General features: G+C 35.9%; 5 protein-coding genes across 9 annotated transcripts; 2 read left to right on the top strand and 3 right to left on the bottom strand.

Annotated features, from left to right (window-relative positions):
- Nucleotides 1-282: 282 nt before the first annotated feature.
- On the top strand, nt 283-2,975 carry SPO11-2 (meiotic recombination protein SPO11-2). 2 transcript variants are annotated; one of them, NM_001301912.1, is given in 11 exon segments: nt 810-884; nt 963-1,046; nt 1,123-1,252; nt 1,342-1,479; nt 1,566-1,654; nt 1,727-1,855; nt 1,932-2,026; nt 2,105-2,167; nt 2,244-2,320; nt 2,390-2,517; nt 2,585-2,719. In NM_001301912.1, coding segments are annotated over 11 exon segments (1,143 nt in total).
- LOC103838238 (PIN2/TERF1-interacting telomerase inhibitor 1) lies at nt 2,702-5,495 on the bottom strand. 4 transcript variants are annotated; one of them, XR_004451135.1, is made up of 12 exons: nt 5,240-5,495; nt 5,058-5,142; nt 4,764-4,840; nt 4,654-4,681; nt 4,476-4,569; nt 4,319-4,385; nt 4,017-4,113; nt 3,764-3,927; nt 3,368-3,673; nt 3,163-3,285; nt 2,816-3,052; nt 2,702-2,780 (listed from the first exon to the last, which is right to left on the bottom strand). XR_004451135.1 is itself a non-coding variant. In XM_033279467.1 (12 exons), the coding sequence occupies exons 1-12, from the start codon at nt 5,315-5,317 to the stop codon at nt 2,987-2,989; spliced, it is 1,119 nt and encodes a 372-aa protein (XP_033135358.1). In that variant the 5' UTR covers nt 5,318-5,495; the 3' UTR covers nt 2,759-2,986. The 4 variants fall into 4 exon arrangements, 2 of the variants coding, with proteins under 2 accessions (XP_033135358.1, XP_009112905.1); XM_033279467.1 differs by having other exon boundaries at nt 2,759-3,052; nt 3,368-3,474; nt 3,541-3,673; XR_004451136.1 differs by having other exon boundaries at nt 2,759-3,052; nt 3,163-3,271; nt 3,364-3,673.
- An 89-nt stretch (nt 5,496-5,584) lies between these two features.
- LOC103838240 (2-C-methyl-D-erythritol 2,4-cyclodiphosphate synthase, chloroplastic) lies at nt 5,585-7,056 on the top strand. Its single transcript, XM_009114659.3, has 3 exons — nt 5,585-5,963; nt 6,031-6,161; nt 6,678-7,056. Exons 1-3 carry the CDS (start codon nt 5,606-5,608, stop codon nt 6,909-6,911), a joined length of 723 nt encoding a protein of 240 aa, XP_009112907.1. The 5' UTR covers nt 5,585-5,605; the 3' UTR covers nt 6,912-7,056.
- A 321-nt stretch (nt 7,057-7,377) lies between these two features.
- Nucleotides 7,378-9,092, bottom strand: LOC103838241 (heavy metal-associated isoprenylated plant protein 15-like). The gene is made up of 3 exons (XM_009114660.3): nt 8,720-9,092; nt 8,549-8,624; nt 7,378-7,882 (listed from the first exon to the last, which is right to left on the bottom strand). Exons 1-3 carry the CDS (start codon nt 8,723-8,725, stop codon nt 7,572-7,574), a joined length of 393 nt encoding a protein of 130 aa, XP_009112908.1. The 5' UTR covers nt 8,726-9,092; the 3' UTR covers nt 7,378-7,571.
- A 280-nt stretch (nt 9,093-9,372) lies between these two features.
- Nucleotides 9,373-13,098, bottom strand: LOC103838242 (monodehydroascorbate reductase, chloroplastic/mitochondrial). Its single transcript, XM_009114661.3, has 17 exons — nt 12,871-13,098; nt 12,619-12,784; nt 12,435-12,534; nt 12,266-12,343; nt 12,059-12,130; nt 11,779-11,897; nt 11,594-11,678; nt 11,387-11,476; nt 11,119-11,220; nt 10,919-11,008; nt 10,731-10,811; nt 10,527-10,598; nt 10,354-10,448; nt 10,165-10,253; nt 10,001-10,063; nt 9,879-9,919; nt 9,373-9,731 (listed from the first exon to the last, which is right to left on the bottom strand). Exons 1-17 carry the CDS (start codon nt 12,878-12,880, stop codon nt 9,612-9,614), a joined length of 1,473 nt encoding a protein of 490 aa, XP_009112909.1. The 5' UTR covers nt 12,881-13,098; the 3' UTR covers nt 9,373-9,611.
- Nucleotides 13,099-15,789: the final 2,691 nt, after the last annotated feature.

The following is a 15,789-nucleotide window of genomic DNA, read 5'->3' as shown; positions in this document are numbered from 1 at the left end:
ATTTTGTAACTAAAACATAAATGAAATCGGTTCTTCAGATTTAAAATACATGATTTGTACATATTTTAATAGCCAAAACATAAGTAAAATCGATTCAAAAATAAGAAAAAACATCAAACGTGATATCATTCAAAATCAAACGAAAGATAAACATAGTTAGTGATAGAAAGAAAACCAGATAAATGAAATCATAAAACAACAACTAAGTTCTCATGAAATGAGAAACATTATTCAATAAAAACAAAACCAAAATCTAAAAACTTCAGGCTCCAACCACCACATTCCACCATCAACCTTCATGTAACAGATAATTATTTAAGAAGTTCAATAATATCTTAAAGTATTTTGAATACATATTAAGAATTAAGATCATATTTGGTAAAAGTTCTTTTTGTGATTTTAAATGTTTCGGGTTCTATCGGATAACCATTTAGGTCTGGGTTCGGTTCGGATAATACCCATAACCCAAAATACCAAAAATCAGGATCCATTCGGTATTTATGTCGAGTTCGGATCGGTTCGAATTCAGTTTTATTGGATCGGGTTCGGTTCGAATTTTCGGGTTCGGTTTATTTGCCCAGGTATTATCCGAACCGAACCCAATTTGAGTTTGTTTTGGATTATATATCCATGACTGTAGGCGTTCCGTCGAAAGGTTAACGAACTGCATCCCGGTTTCTTATACTTGAAACGCCATACAGTCAAGCTCTTACCCCAAAAAAAAAAAAAAAAAAACTCTTCAAGCTAAAAACATCGCGCGTCTCCCTCCTCCAATTAAATTCAAATCAGAGAAAGAAAAAAATCTGGAAATGGAGGAAGACGCATCGATGAAGTTCTTCTCGGATCAAAACACCTCTTACGCTGATATCCTTCCTCCTCACGAAGTAAGTTTCGCTTCGAATTCGTGATTTTGTCAGAGTCTCGTGGTTCCGATTTGAGAGATCGAAGGATGTTGTAAACAGGCTCGTGCTAGAATCGAAGTTTCCGTTCTCAATCTCCTCAGAGTGTTGAATTCTCCAGATCCAGCCATCTCTGATCTCTCCCTGGTACTCTAATCTCATGCGATTCCCAAATTAGTTTGAGCAGGAATCGTGAAATTGAAATACTCTCTGGTTTTAACAGATCAATAGGAAGAGAAGCAATAGCTATATAAACCAAGGCATACTCACAGACGTTTCATACATATTCCTCTCTACTTCCTTCACCAAAAGCTCCTTGACCAATGCTAAAACTGCCAAAGCTTTCGTGCGCGGTACTCGCTCGCTCTCTTCTATCATTCATCTGTTGAATCTTTTTGATTAAAATCACGTTCTCATGGTTTCCTGTTTTTTTGAATTCTAGTGTGGAAAGTTATGGAGATGTGCTTTCAGATTCTGCTTCAAGAGAAACGAGTCACTCAAAGAGAGCTCTTCTATAAACTGCTTTGTGATTCACCTGACTTGTTTTCTTCTCAGATTGAAGTCAACCGAAGCGTCCAAGGTCAATCTAGAACTCATGCTTATATATTGATAAGAGTTTTTATCTGAACAGGGTTAAAAGATTTTCCCTTTTTGTTTTAAGTGCAGACGTGGTAGCTCTTTTGCGTTGCAGTAGATTCAGTCTTGGGATCATGGCTTCTACCAGAGGCCTTGTTGCTGGAAGGTTATCCCTTCAAGTGAGTAAACACTAATCATGTTATGTTTCTTAGCTTGCATTGTGATCTCTCCCCCTCCATTTGCACACGCAGGAACCAGGTAAGGAACCTGTAGACTGTTCAGCCTGTGGCTCTTCTGGTTTTCCTATTTCAGGAGACTTGAATTTGCTTGACAACACCATCATGACAAGCGATGCTCGCTATATCATTCTTGTGGAAAAGGTATTATACTCTTTAACGAATCTAGGACACAACATAACTATCCATATAAGTCACTGCTACTAGATCTTGTTTTCAGCATGCGATTTTTCATCGGCTTGTGGAAGATCGTGTGTTCAATCACATTCCTTGTGTGTTCATCACCGCAAAAGGGTATCCGGACATTGCCACAAGGTCAAACAAAATCTTAAACTCAGATTAACAAAACCATATATATAACATACTGAATAGCTTGGAGGTTGAATTGTTTAGGTTTTTCCTTCATCGGATGAGCATAACATTTCCTCATCTGCCAATTCTTGCTCTAGTAGATTGGTGAGCATTCTGCTCTTTGTTTAGTATTCATTAAGTTAATAACTGAGAGAAGTCTGTGTAATGTTTAACTGCGTAGGAATCCAGCTGGGTTAGCTATACTATGCACCTTCAAGTTTGGGAGCATAGGGATGGGTCTTGAAGCTTACAGATATGGTACAAAGACTCAAACCTTTGCATCACATTATATTCCCACTTTAATGATGGTTTTTGGTTCGTCTGTAGCTTGCAATGTTAAGTGGATTGGGCTCAGAGGAGATGATCTTAACCTGATACCAGAAGAGTCTTTGGTTCCTCTCAAGGCAAAGGACTCGCAGATTGCTAAAAGCTTATTGTCCTCCAAAATCTTGCAGGTGAGCATATCCGTAACTGAATCTACGAATTAAAACTCGACTCACTTTCTTTATTTGCTTCCGGCAGGAGAACTACAGAGAGGAGCTGTCACTGATGATCGAAACTGGTAAGAGAGCTGAAATTGAAGCTCTGTATTGCCATGGTTATAACTATCTCGGGAAATATATAGCCACCAAGATCGTTCAGGGCAAATACATATAACACTAAAAACACACCAGCGTTTAATTTCCACAAGCACAATAGAGAAGAGTTTGTTCTATATCTGCCTCTTAAACAAAGGAGATTAGTTTGACTTACTATGGTGAAGTTTTATGCAGACTCTCATAAATATAATGTATGAATAAAATTACAAACACATCAAAATTTCAAAATGAAAGATATTTGTTATACATATGGCATGGTGATGATTCAGTAACAAAACTTGCCCTAATCTCCACTGTCCTATGCAGGTATAACGGATAATTGTCCTCACTTCTTCCTTGATACGAGGCTGATCTTCTTTCCCTCCATAATAAACTTCCCACTTCCCCCAAGCTGCAACAACGAGGTCACGTCCAACGTCAGTAAGAAATTGAGAAACCTTCTACTAAAAATGATTTAGGAACATGAAATAATAAGATGAGCAAAGATTAATATATTAGTACCTTAAGTTTTAAGTAAGCAATAGCATCTTTCCTTGAAGAAAACTTAGAGAGAACTGATGGTGCTTGTTCATCAATTAGAGATTTAAGCTGTTTCAGCTTCATCGATCCACTACTACCAGCGTCCTGATAATGTAAAGACAATACGTGTTTCAGAGATGTTATAGAATAAGACAATAACTGCTCAAAGTTGAAATTGATAACGTACCTTTTTAAGAATCTGCTTGCACAGGTTCTTCAACTTGATTTTGGGTTCAGTGATCTCATCCCGCTTCCTTTTTGGGATAACAGAGTCCTTGTCATCTTCTTCTTCACTCTCTTCGCGCTTCCGTTTTGCTGGGAGAGCATTTTCAATAACAGAGTCCTCGTCATCTTCTTCCTCCTCTTCCTCTTCGTCAGTATCATCATCATCACTGTTATCAAAAGAAGTTTTCTTTCCTTGGTAACGAACACCAGCTATTTTCTTAGGCCGGTCCTTGATACCCAGTCCTTGTTTTCCAGCCGTGGCTTTATCCTGCATACATCATTTCCAGAGAGTTGAAAATCCTATCCATCCCTCTTTTCTTAGAAAAGCTTGAGAAGAAGAGGTAGCCTGGACACATACCTGAACCATGTTGTAAAGGTTCTCTTGATCGTCCTCACAAAACATTTTTCTCTCTTTAGATTTCGATGATTTCTTTTTGCCAGGCTTAGCTCCAAGGAGACCGCCCGAGACAAACCCGGATTTAAATCCCCACCAGTCTGAAGAAGGTTCTTCGATTTTCTGTTCTGTTCAGTTCAAAAGATCAATAAACATTTTTCAGCACAACGAAATCAAAGTCGCGCCCATTTTAAGAGTTCAGGACCAATCTAGACACCTTTAACATCAGGATATTGGTCCTCGGAGATAATTTCAATCTCCATAGCATCGGCTATGTCACAAACCGCAGGAGAAGGCTCCTCAGTTCGCTTAACCTACACAACATTAAAAAAACAGTAGACCAAGTTAGACTAGGACTTCCATAATGCCATTTGTTATAATAATGGTGATAGCAGAGAAACACAAATACATGCACAAATTAAGAATGGGTAGAAGCTATATAAAGTAATGCTAACCAACATGAATCTTTGTCATTATCGGATCAAATCAGGAGAGAACTAATTGGAAAGAGAATCTTACAAGTATTCCTTCAAGATCTTTAGAAGAGTATGAATTGACAAGCTTCCCCTTCTCCCTACGTTTATACCTAATTACATAACAAAAAGGAAACACTCAAACACAATGCGACAGAGAATTGCTAACGGAGATATATAAGCATAAGAAAATATCTAACAACCTTCCTTGTGGACGAGTAACCTTAGCAACATTGGACTTGACAGGCTCATCAGATTTGCCACCTTCGTCTTCACTTTCAGCTTCCTTCTCCGAAGCTGTTACATGCCACATAACACACAATTCATGGGGATAATCAAAGCGACAGAGCTTTGAAAATGGTTAAAAGATAAATATAATACCATCATCGTTCTTGATAGGTGCTGCTTGCTGCAAATAACACACAATAATAGGGATTAAAAATCATCTCTAAAGAGATTAGTAGAAAATAAACAAAGGGCAGAGCCAATACCACTTTGAGTTTCTTGAGAATGTTATCGAACTGAGTAGTATCAAATGCCCATGGATTAGGCTTATCAACACCAACACCTGCTCCCAATTTCAAATCATTAGTCCTATTATACACATACATTCTAACGAAAATCTGAAATCAATAACTTCTTTGGGTATACAAGTGCAAACTAGCTCTATTTCAGTTTTCCTCAAATCTAAATTCCACAACTTCAAGCTTTGAGTATTTGTAATCGCCACTAAATACAACTAAACATACATACCAAGAAGATAAATAAGAAGAAAAGGAACGAACCGGTTGTGTCTTGCTTGTTCTTGACTCGGACATATCCTTTGATCCCTTGCTTGTCTTTACCAAGTCCTTCTCCTTCTTCCCATCCCTGCACACAAATATATATCACCATTCCAAAACATTAAGTTCTTTGTGAGAAATCTCTACGCTTTACATTATCATTCAGGAAAAAGAATTGAACTCACCATTGATTTCATTAGCCGGAAAGCGGCGGATTCCTTTAGGATTCCGACGTACTTGACTGGAGCTTCCGGCGCCGCCATCTTCTCTTCTTAGTTTCCGGCGATCGAGTGCAGATGATCCGCCGCCGTTTCGTTGGAGCTCAAAAGAAGAGAAGAGTGGGGGCGAGGGAGTTTAGGGAAAGCTGAGAGGAGAAAACCTAAAGCCGACAGAGGTGATGGGTAGTTATACTCTACGACGCGGCCTTCTGTAAAGTTTAGTGGAAATGCGATCTGATCGACGGTAGAGATCTAATTAAATTTTTTAAATGGGCTGTTATATAGGCCCATCTAGTTTATTTAAAAAAAAAAAAAAGTAAAATAGAGTGGCTGATGATTGTAAACAGAGAAGAAATGGCTATGGCTACTTGTACTCAGCTATCTTCTTCTTCATCTTTGTTTCACCCTCAAATTACCAAAAAGCCCTTCCTTCTCCCGTCCCCGGCGACGATCAGCGTTCATGGGTTCTCTACACTTAGGCCAAAGTCTCTCTCTTTATCCCATCGTTCTTCTGTCTCAGCTTCTGCTGCTTCTTCCTCCGTCGACGTCACTGAACAGAAGAAATCAACAAGAACACTTCCGTTTAGAGTGGGTCACGGGTTCGATCTGCATAGGTTAGAGCCAGGGTACCCTCTGATAATCGGAGGGATTGATATCCCTCACGATAGAGGCTGCGAAGCTCACTCCGACGGTAAAAGTTTTGACCTTTTGAATAGAGCTTTGAGGTTTGTGTGGTGATGTTGGGGCTTTGTGTGCAGGGGATGTGTTGCTTCATTGTGTAGTGGATGCAATCTTGGGAGCGTTAGGGCTTCCTGATATAGGTCAGATCTTCCCTGACTCTGATCCTAAATGGAAAGGAGCTGCATCCTCTGTCTTCATCAAAGAAGCTGTAAGCTTTTGTACCTCCCCTTTGATGTTCTATTAGTTATCCCCCTATGGACTTTAGTTAGTTTGTAACTGTTGGTTAGTTAATAATATCAAGGTTCTGTAATACTCTTCTTGAGTATAATAATCTTTAGATGTAGATTTTGGAGCCTTTTGTGATCACTTTTAAGCTATTTTATAATCTTACCTTTACCGCTCTCGCATTGGCATACATTAGTTTTATCTTGTTTAGATTAGGTTCCTGCTTCTTGGGTTGATGATATCGTTACTTTTTCTTGAGGCACACATATGATTGATGTTTTAAGTACACAAGTTTGAAACCATAGAGTTATATTTTGGGTCAGTTTATAGTGTAATATCTTTGTTAATGATGATTGCATGGAAGCTAATGTGAATCAAGCTATGAACTTTTATTATAGTTAGGTGATCATCACTTTGTAATGAGGTTTACATAGTTTATATAAGAAACAAAATGTTCAAAATGAACTTGAAACGATTTTGTTTTTATTTTGTGTTTCAGGTGAGACTCATGGACGAGGCAGGGTACGAGATAGGGAACCTAGACGCCACATTGATTCTACAGAGACCGAAGATTAGTCCTCACAAAGAGACAATACGATCTAATCTCTCCAAGCTTCTTGGTGCAGATCCTTCTGTGGTGAACTTGAAAGCTAAAACACATGAGAAAGTTGATAGCCTTGGAGAAAACAGAAGCATTGCAGCTCACACTGTTATTCTCCTCATGAAGAAGTGATTCAGATTAATCATATTCCTTAAATGTATCAAATCTCATTATTAAAAGATATTGTTAATCTAAATTTACACTTGGTGTAATCACCCTTTTGAACGGTATTAATCCCCTCTTCGAAACAATGAAAACCGAATGATGCTGATGGTGATGATGATGAAGATTAATCATATTCCTAAATGTACCAATCTCATTTAAAAAGAAGATATAAATACTAATATAAATTGACACTTGGTGTAATCACCCTTTTGAGCCTAAATAATCCCCTCTTAAAAACAATGAAAATCGAATAATGTGATGATGATGATATATTAAATTGGAAAAATTGATTCTTGGTCAAATTTGAATAAATTTGGAAATTGCGACTGGAGTTTCTTGTGACGTATGCGTCTGTCATTTTCATCTTCAGACATTTCATCACAAGAAAGCTATGACTTTTTTGTTGATTTTATATTAATTCGAATACAAAATCGAAATAGACAATTGCTTTTTTGGCTTATAATGCAAAGTTTTATATGTACATAATAACTAAACTAATAGTGAAATAAAAGCATCCATGAAGGAATCTAAAACATCATTACTCGTCAGATGAAACACTAGTTTGAAGTCCAACTTCTAACAAATATTAAAAGTTACCATATGCCTTTTTAGTCACTTGAAACTCTCTTAGGAGATTATGCAGCCTTGGTAAGGGTCATGAGTGCAGACACAAATCTGATGATGCGTAGGCGTAGGACCATAGAAATTGTGGTTTCCACGAGAACCCTCCAACCTCTCACGTTCCCTTTCTTCCATCCTCTTCTTCTCGGCTGCAGCTGCAGCAGATTCGGCCTCTTTTTTGGGATCGTAAGGTCCAAATGTTGCCATTTCAGCATTGATCCATCCCTTTTCGAGTTTGGTGAGGATCTTCCTGCTGTCGAAGTCTCCAATGATGGTTAGCTTCCCATCCTTTGAGTCCATGGTAATCGTTGTAACCCCTAGCAACAGGAATGATGAGCAAGACAATGGTCAACAATAGAGTTCGCATCACAATCAAAAGCTCTCTTTCAGTCATAACCCTTATTGCATCCCAAAGACGAGAGTGTGTGTATATGTGTAATTAAAAGCTTTGTTTTTTTTTCAATTAAAACGCATGGAAAAACACAATCAAAATTCAAACTTTTGGAGCTTTAATTCATAACCCACAAAGAATTCCAAGAACAGAGTGAATATGTGACTACCAGTTTTATTTTATGTTCTTCCTTTTAGAAAGACTGTCATGAGAGTTCCAAAAAAAAAAGAAAAAAGAAAGACTGTCATGAACAAAGACAAAAATACAAGTTCATTCTTGGTTGATTTGAATTCATAAACCATAAAAATCCCCAAAACAGACTGAATGTGTGTTATCAAAAACTTTGGGTTCTCAATAAAAACTCATGAACAAGACAAACAAATAAAAGAAAAGACGAAGATAAGAGTTATGTCTCATGGGTTTCCATTCATAACCTGTAAAGAACCCCAAAACTATAGAATGTATGTAATAAAAAGCTTTGGCTTTTCGGTAAAAAAACTCATCAACAAGAAAAAAGGTTGTCTTTTTAAAATAGAAACTCAAGAACAAGACAAGATACAAAGAAAACTGTTTGATGATTGATATGGATTACCATGGAAGTTAGCAACTGCGCCAATGATTCTCCTTTTTGATCTCTCGTCGTGAACACCCATCATCACAACCATTTTCTGTAGAAAATATGAGAAGAAATCAAACTCTTTTTAAGTCAACATAATAATAAAAAAGACTAATCTTTTAGTACTTTGTAAATAAGAGAAAATACCTTCATTTTCTTTGTAGAACAGAGGAGAGAATATGAGAGAAACCCAATATGAAAAGAGGCTTTAGAAGGTAGATGATCTTTTTATATACCCAAACAACAAACCGTCACATGAAAAAAGGCTTTAAAAGAAGAAAACAGGACAAGACCAAAATTGCGACCTATTTAATTTCGCACGCGCCCCATTGATACTAAACCAAATGAGATAGTTTTCTCCTCATAAGAAAACAAGAAAGTGGACATCACTCGCGGGAATTAGCTGTGTGGGAATTTTCCAGCTTTACTTTTGTGTGTGTTATGTGTGCTTATGTGCCAATTTCTACTCTTGTACCGGGGGCAAATGATGTGTGACTACGGTCGACTATAATCCTTTCTATTTTTAGTATTACCTTCCGAACCTCTTTTTATTTGGTCAAAGACATTCTTCCGAAGCTCTGTTATTAGTTTCATTAACTGTTAGTGCCGCAGACAAGTATCCCATTTTCTTTTTCTTTTTGCATTTTATTTTACTTTTGCGATCACGTTTGTTTGCATTTTGCAATCCTAATGTTTTTTTATCCGGGCGATTTTTCGGGTTGTCTCATATATAGTTTATGTGTTGTTTTCTACAAATTTACTGTCATAATGATCACTTTGCAGAACAAACCGTTTTCCAGTTAAAGAAAAACTTTAAATCAATATTAGACTATCATGCGAATTTATGTGGAGCAAGCTCTGTTATGAGCAAAATATGAATTCTGAAAAAGAGACGACAACTTATTCATGCAGATTATTGACAAGAGTGCTCTCTATAAAACCATTTTCAATGGAAAGATGAATACTTTCACCAGGAATAAAGATGTTGCTTGCTTGCTTTCTCTGAAACCGAAAGCTATTATAAAATTTATCAACTCTCTTAACTCTGTAGAGCGGCTTGAGCAATCTCGAGGGCTTCTTCCACTGAAGATGCGCTGGCGAGTTTAGCCTTGTCCACAATTGGTTGACTTCTTGCTAGCTTTGGGAGAAGCTGAAACTCCTGTGTAAAGATAATATACACAACAATGCAAAGGCATTATTAAACCCAATATATAGCTTTTATATTCGTTAATAAACCCCATATGTAATTGATTGCAATGGTTCAGATTCATATGCTCGATTGAAATGAGGGAGTGTCTCTTCTTACCTCTGGAGAACCACTTTCTACAAGAACACCTTTCAACCTGCCTGTGATAACATAATTACTCATAAAAAGTTAGTTAAATCTCTAAAGCTATGTTCTAGCTAGTGCAGTGGTCAATGATTTACCAGAATCAATCCAGAAGGTAGCGATCTTGGGATCGAAGTTGCCAACTTCAACTGTTTCTCCCACTGGCCAATATGAATCATTCAGTGGGTTAGATCTTGAAGATATATTAATTTGAGTAATTGGATGATTGTGTACTATTTAGGTTCTAACTAACAATATTTACCATTATCCCCATAAAACTGCCACCAAACTTTTCTTGAGCTGCCTTCATACTCGAATACTCTTGAGTAGAAGTACGGGAGATAATCATACCTGCAACGTTTTGTGCAAGACATGAACAAATAGGTGAAGAAGATAGGTTGAGAGATACACAGAAGTCTACATATTATGCCAGGGTGGAAGAAGCGCTTACGTGTCAGTGTGTGCAGTGAGCAGAGATTTCACGCAGTGTTGTGCAGAACGGCGGGCGTGATCAACATGTTCAACTCGGGTCATCCGATCATATATCTGTTCATCAGACAATAACATGATGAGTTTACACAACACAAGATTGGTCGATTATGTGTTTATCCAGCAGCAAAGTACCTTCAATGGGAAGGCTGCGACATCTCCAATAGCGAAAATTCCAGGGGTACTTGTCCTGAACAAGCCATCAACCTGTGTTTTGAAGATGAGCTCTTATCAGCCTTTAGATTGTAGAAAACACTAATGTAATTTCTCGTGAAGTTATTACTTCAAAACTGATGAATGCTGGAAATGATTCATTACGATGTTTTGCGATAACAATACCTGAATGCCTCCAATTGATTTGTTCATAGCCAAAGTTTCAAAGGGGCCAATAGCAGGCTTAGCTCCAATTCCGATCACAACCTGTAATGTAAAGATACACAGGTTGAGCAAGAGTCAACATTCATTGACCAGTCACAATTTCCATTTGAAAGAGTTGTTGAAGTTGCATAATTAAAAAAAAGTTATACCGTGTCTGCCTCAATTGTAGATCCATCAGCAAGCTTAACAGCTGTTACACGCCCATCCGAACCAGCTTCTAAGTTATTTATCGAAGCGCCCTGTTCAACAGAAAAGAGGAACAAAGTTTACTCACTGTGTTTCTAAAATTCTTAGGTTTACAGGAAAACAAATGCTTTCAGTGTAAGGCATTGGTCGTGGGTTGTCTTACCTTGACAAACTTAACACCATTTTGACGGTATAGCTCTTCGTATCTCTGAGCAAGTGAGGGAGTGAACAATCTTTGCAAAAGCTGATCTTCGGGGAATACAATCTATTATTGAATAGGGGAAAGACCAAAAGCAGATTAAGTTAGTATATGCATGCGAAAATGCAACTTCATTCGCTTATTATCTGAAAGTTCGTTTTATGCACCGAATTACTAAATATATACTTCATCAGTAGCACAATTTAGAGATTAAAGCCAACGGAATATTAACCGTTGTATCTAGGTTCCACGCAACAGCAGCAGCAGCAACCTCCATGCCGATGTAGCCACCACCAACAATGACAACTTTCTTTGACTTTCCCTGAATCATATATTGAAAAGGTTATTTCGTGCCAAGGGAGTTTAGAGTTTCCTGACGACGCATTGTGAAACATTTCATATAGAGATGACATAAGTAGTAAGATTGCGCTCAGCTTACCAGAGATGAAATAAGTGAATCAGCATCTGCAACCTCCCGAATATAGTGAACCCCAGGCAAGTTCCCACCAATTTTATCTGGGAACCTGCAATAGAAATAGAAAGCAAATATTCAATATATCAATGGACAATATCGAGAAGCCCCTGGTGTTTTTCGTTACAAAGTAGAATGTGTTCTTCAGTCACCTAGAGGCAGTACACCCTGTAGCGATAATAAGGGATCCATATTTCAACTGCTTCCCAGTGTTTGTCGTGAGGGTTTGCTTTTCAAAATCAGCTCCAGTCACTGGATCTTCATATATCATCTGTTCAAAAACAAATGTAGAAGTTTCAACACGAGAAGATCACAACAAAAACACCCATGTAGATTCCAGAATTGGACGATTAAACAACCGTAAGAGTTGAAGTTGGCTCACAAATTTGGAAAATTTTAAACTAATGTATCAGAAGAAGAAAGACGAAGTACCTCAATCCCTTTCTCCTTGTACCAATCTGGTGTTTGCCTCTCTCCACCACCTCCAACACAAGTATGAAAGCCCTGGCACATACATCAACCCTCAATAAAAGTGAGAAACACGCCTAACGAGAACCCAATCCACAAATTTCATGTTTCCACCAAATAGCAGTAATCAAAAACAACTCAAATCAAACATTAGTGTATAAGTGGGCTTACTGGAAGACGAGCAGGCTTCTTCTCTGGAGGGAACAAGTAAGCTTTTGTCAAGGCAGGTCTCTCATAAGGCGCATAAGCCTAAAGATGACAACAACAATCAAAGAGAGAGTAAAACCAAGGGCGATACGATACTGAAGAAGAAAACACTTAGGGATCGATCTTAATTCACCTCTTTGGTGACAATACAAAGGCGACCATCGGCCATTCCGTTTTCTACAAAGGTCCTAGCTGCATACCCCGCCGCATTTCCTCCCCCAATTATTACAAACCTAACAAGATTTACGCCATCCTAAACTCAATTCCGATTCACAAATTCGTCTATCCAGATTCGAGAAAATCAGAATACAACTAACTCGCGATTCTCGTTGGCGAAGGAAGCAGTGACGAGGCCTCTCGAAGCGATTCTGGAAGAAAAACGAACGGGAAGACGGCGAGCGAGGGAGGGAGAAGTGGGACACCAAAGAGACAATCCGGTCTTCGCTGGCAGCGTGGTGGATGCTAACGCCATGGCTCTTCGTACTGCAACAACAGAGGGATTAGATCTAGGGTTTGAAACCGAGGAGGAAGGTAGAGAGAGTGAGTGAGAGAGAGAGAGGAGAGGGGACCTGGAGACATTTTTATAAGAAGAGCCCAAAATAATTAAATTATTGAAGCAAGTGTGAGTCTCCCTGTAGTATTGGCTCTAGAACAAAGCTAAAGGGCATAAGGCTAAATGAGTTTGCGATTGATCAAGAAAGAAGAGGATTATTCAAAAGATGGAGCTGACTTGTCTTTTTGCTTTTTTCATTACTTTGTCCTTTAACCAACAAAATTAAATAAGAGTTGGGACTTTTGTGACAGTCTATTCTTAACCAAACTAATACCGTATTCTATCTAGGCTTCTTCTATACACAACTTTGGTTCGATCAATATTTACTACAATGGTCAAATTATCTAGCCTAGTACATATCCGTACACTATTTTATTTTATTATATGCATTTTTATCATCAAACTTATTATTTTAAAAGAAAAAAAATGAAACAACATTGCTCTAGTGACTTGTTTCATTTTTGGTTTGTAAAAAAAATATTTTAAATACATTCATTTTCAGCTTTATCATTAATTATCAATGGTATCTTTTATTTTCTAAGTTTACTAGTTTTATCCACCTATTTTATTTTTAACAAAATCCAAAAAAATGACTAATTATTATAATTAAACATTATAATATAAATCATTACATAGAACATAAATAGATAAACAAATAACATTAGATTGTATGAGACAAAAAATATACATTTCTGCAAATGATTAACGAGAGTGTTTGTAAAATAAGCTTCAATATCATAGAATCTTTTAAGTCTATATAAAAAAATATTAGAAATGTATATTTCATTTTTTTGCTATCAACATCTAATTAGATGAAATTACTAATATTTTTTTTTTTTTTTAAAAAGTAGATTTCATTAAAATATATAATGCATTTAAGAAAAACAATGGTTAAAAGCCAATTTATAGATTAAAAGGTTCAATCCTAAATGTATAAATGGATCATACTGTCAAATTTGAAGTAATACTATTTATTATTTTAAATTTGAAAAAAAAGAAATAAAATATCACTGAAGCAAAATTTTGAAAATGAAGGACAATTGTACATATACCTTATTTAAAAAAAAAACTACATAATTTTATAAATTCTCTTTTGCAAGAAAATCGTACATATATCCGAAAAGTAAAAATCACAGTAAAATACTTATCAAAACTTGAAAAGAGAAGAAATAAAGTAAAAACTGGTTAATCTATCCGAGTTTTTAATCATTTTCACTGAAACAGTTTAGATAAAACACAATAGATCAGAGTTTTTCATTTCGACGTGTAAAGCTTAGAAGCTTCATTGACATTCTCGATATTATAAAAGACTAGTGGTTGGCCCGCCCTACGGGCGGGTTAGTTTACGCTAAAACTATTGTATATGAAAATATATATTAATTTTATAAATTTTTTAAAATTTACTTTAAAATAAAATAATAAATATAATATTTTAAAAAAAAATCAAATTGTATTTATTAATATTTTTTCGTTTGAGTTAAAAAGACCTCTACCATTTTTTGGTTATAGATTACAAAATTATGAAATTAAAAAATTAAGAAAATGTAATGATTTATATTTCTATTTTATTTCTATTTCACTTTGATATAGTTGAAGAAAATCTAAAGTAAGAATAACATTTTTAAAAAAAATTCTAAGAGTATAATTATAATACTATTACAATTAATTATCGTCTCCCGATTATAAATTAATCCACTTCCAAGCTAAATCAATTGAAAATATAATGTAATGTAATAAAATTATAAAATGTTATATTTTAATGTAATATATAAATAGTTTCAATAATTTCACAAATAACAATTAATCTATATTATTTAACAACAAAATGATGTTTTAAAACAAACCAAACCAGAACCAAAGTGGACCCAATATTTATTAGTCAGTTTCTACTATTGTTGTCCAACTGGAACAAAAACATTAACAGACAAACTGAAATTCATAAATAGTCAGTTTCATTGTTCATTGTCTAAACACAACATGAAACACTTTGGTTGCCTCTATACCATTTGGTTTTCGGTTCGATTATGGTTTTTGTTGGTTTTCCGGTTCTAAAGATATAGGTTACCGTTCAGTTATTTATGAATTTCACTTTCGCTATTTTGGTTTTTGTTCCAGTTTGGATAACAATAGTAGAAACTGAATAATAAATTTTGGGTCCATTTTGGTTCTGGTTTGTTCGTTTTTTCGGATAATTCTAGATAAATCGGGAAATTGGAGATCTTTGTATTTTTCAGATAAAATATCAGATAATTAAAAAATATTCTACATTCTTTTGGGTTATTCAGATATTTTAGTTACTTTGGATAAAAAATATTTGATTTTTTCGAGTAGTTCGATTTATATGTAATATTTTTAGAATATTTGGTAATTTATAAACTTAATGTAATTAATATTTTAAGCATATGAAATGAAATTTAAATTTTCTGATTTGATTTTTTGATTCAATTCCGGTTTGGTTTTCGATTCTCGTTTATATACCTAGACATAGTTGCTTTAAGCTTTTACACAAACACACAAAAGAGACTATTTGAAAATAAATATCTAGAAAGTATAACAATAATCTATATGCAATGGGTATAAAAAAGAAATGCGGGCTTTCCTCCCTCATGAACTAACAATACTACAATAACTTAAAGACTCTTCTTTTGGAATAGATGGATCTGGTCTTCCTCAAGTACTTCAAGCATTACCCAAAAGAGTAAACATCAGACTTCCCAGTCAATTGTTATCTTGTACTGGTCTGGATCAAGATAATGAATCTTCCTATACCGTCATACTCACACGTGTCTGGTCAAGATCTGGACGTCTTAAACAATCCAAATTCTGAAACTTTGTCCATGAAATTCTCATCGAAGAGAATGTTATCATACTTCATATCGCGGTGGATGATACCTCTTGCGGAATCTGTATGGATATAGTGCAGGCCTCTAGCTGC

This window comes from Brassica rapa, chromosome A09, assembly GCF_000309985.2.
Source record: "Brassica rapa cultivar Chiifu-401-42 chromosome A09, CAAS_Brap_v3.01, whole genome shotgun sequence".
NCBI lineage: Eukaryota > Viridiplantae > Streptophyta > Magnoliopsida > Brassicales > Brassicaceae > Brassica > Brassica rapa.
Note: the sequence above shows the minus strand (reverse complement) of the source record. Positions and strands in the feature narration are given on the sequence as shown.

Excerpts from the sequence above, each read along its gene's own strand:
- SPO11-2 (XM_033278195.1), top strand. The coding sequence starts at position 810 with ATGGAGGAAGACGCATCGATGAAGTTCTTCTCGGATCAAAACACCTCT. Across the intron at positions 1,253-1,341 it reads TGCCAAAGCTTTCGTGCGCG|TGTGGAAAGTTATGGAGATG; the intron begins GTACTCGCTCGC and ends TTTGAATTCTAG. Across the intron at positions 1,856-1,931 it reads ATATCATTCTTGTGGAAAAG|CATGCGATTTTTCATCGGCT; the intron begins GTATTATACTCT and ends TCTTGTTTTCAG.
- LOC103838241 (XM_009114660.3), bottom strand. Across the intron at positions 7,883-8,548 it reads CGCAGTTGCTAACTTCCATG|GGGTTACAACGATTACCATG; the intron begins GTAATCCATATC and ends TCCTGTTGCTAG.
- LOC103838240 (XM_009114659.3), top strand. The coding sequence starts at position 5,606 with ATGATTGTAAACAGAGAAGAAATGGCTATGGCTACTTGTACTCAGCTA. Across the intron at positions 5,964-6,030 it reads CTGCGAAGCTCACTCCGACG|GGGATGTGTTGCTTCATTGT; the intron begins GTAAAAGTTTTG and ends CTTTGTGTGCAG. Across the intron at positions 6,162-6,677 it reads CTGTCTTCATCAAAGAAGCT|GTGAGACTCATGGACGAGGC; the intron begins GTAAGCTTTTGT and ends TTTGTGTTTCAG.
- LOC103838242 (XM_009114661.3), bottom strand. Across the intron at positions 11,477-11,593 it reads ATTCACTTATTTCATCTCTG|GGAAAGTCAAAGAAAGTTGT; the intron begins GTAAGCTGAGCG and ends TATATGATTCAG. Across the intron at positions 11,009-11,118 it reads ATGGTGTTAAGTTTGTCAAG|GGCGCTTCGATAAATAACTT; the intron begins GTAAGACAACCC and ends TCTGTTGAACAG.
- LOC103838238 (XM_009114657.3), bottom strand. The coding sequence starts at position 5,317 with ATGGCGGCGCCGGAAGCTCCAGTCAAGTACGTCGGAATCCTAAAGGAA. Across the intron at positions 3,928-4,016 it reads CCAATATCCTGATGTTAAAG|AACAGAAAATCGAAGAACCT; the intron begins GTGTCTAGATTG and ends TGAACTGAACAG. Across the intron at positions 3,674-3,763 it reads ACCTTTACAACATGGTTCAG|GATAAAGCCACGGCTGGAAA; the intron begins GTATGTGTCCAG and ends TGATGTATGCAG.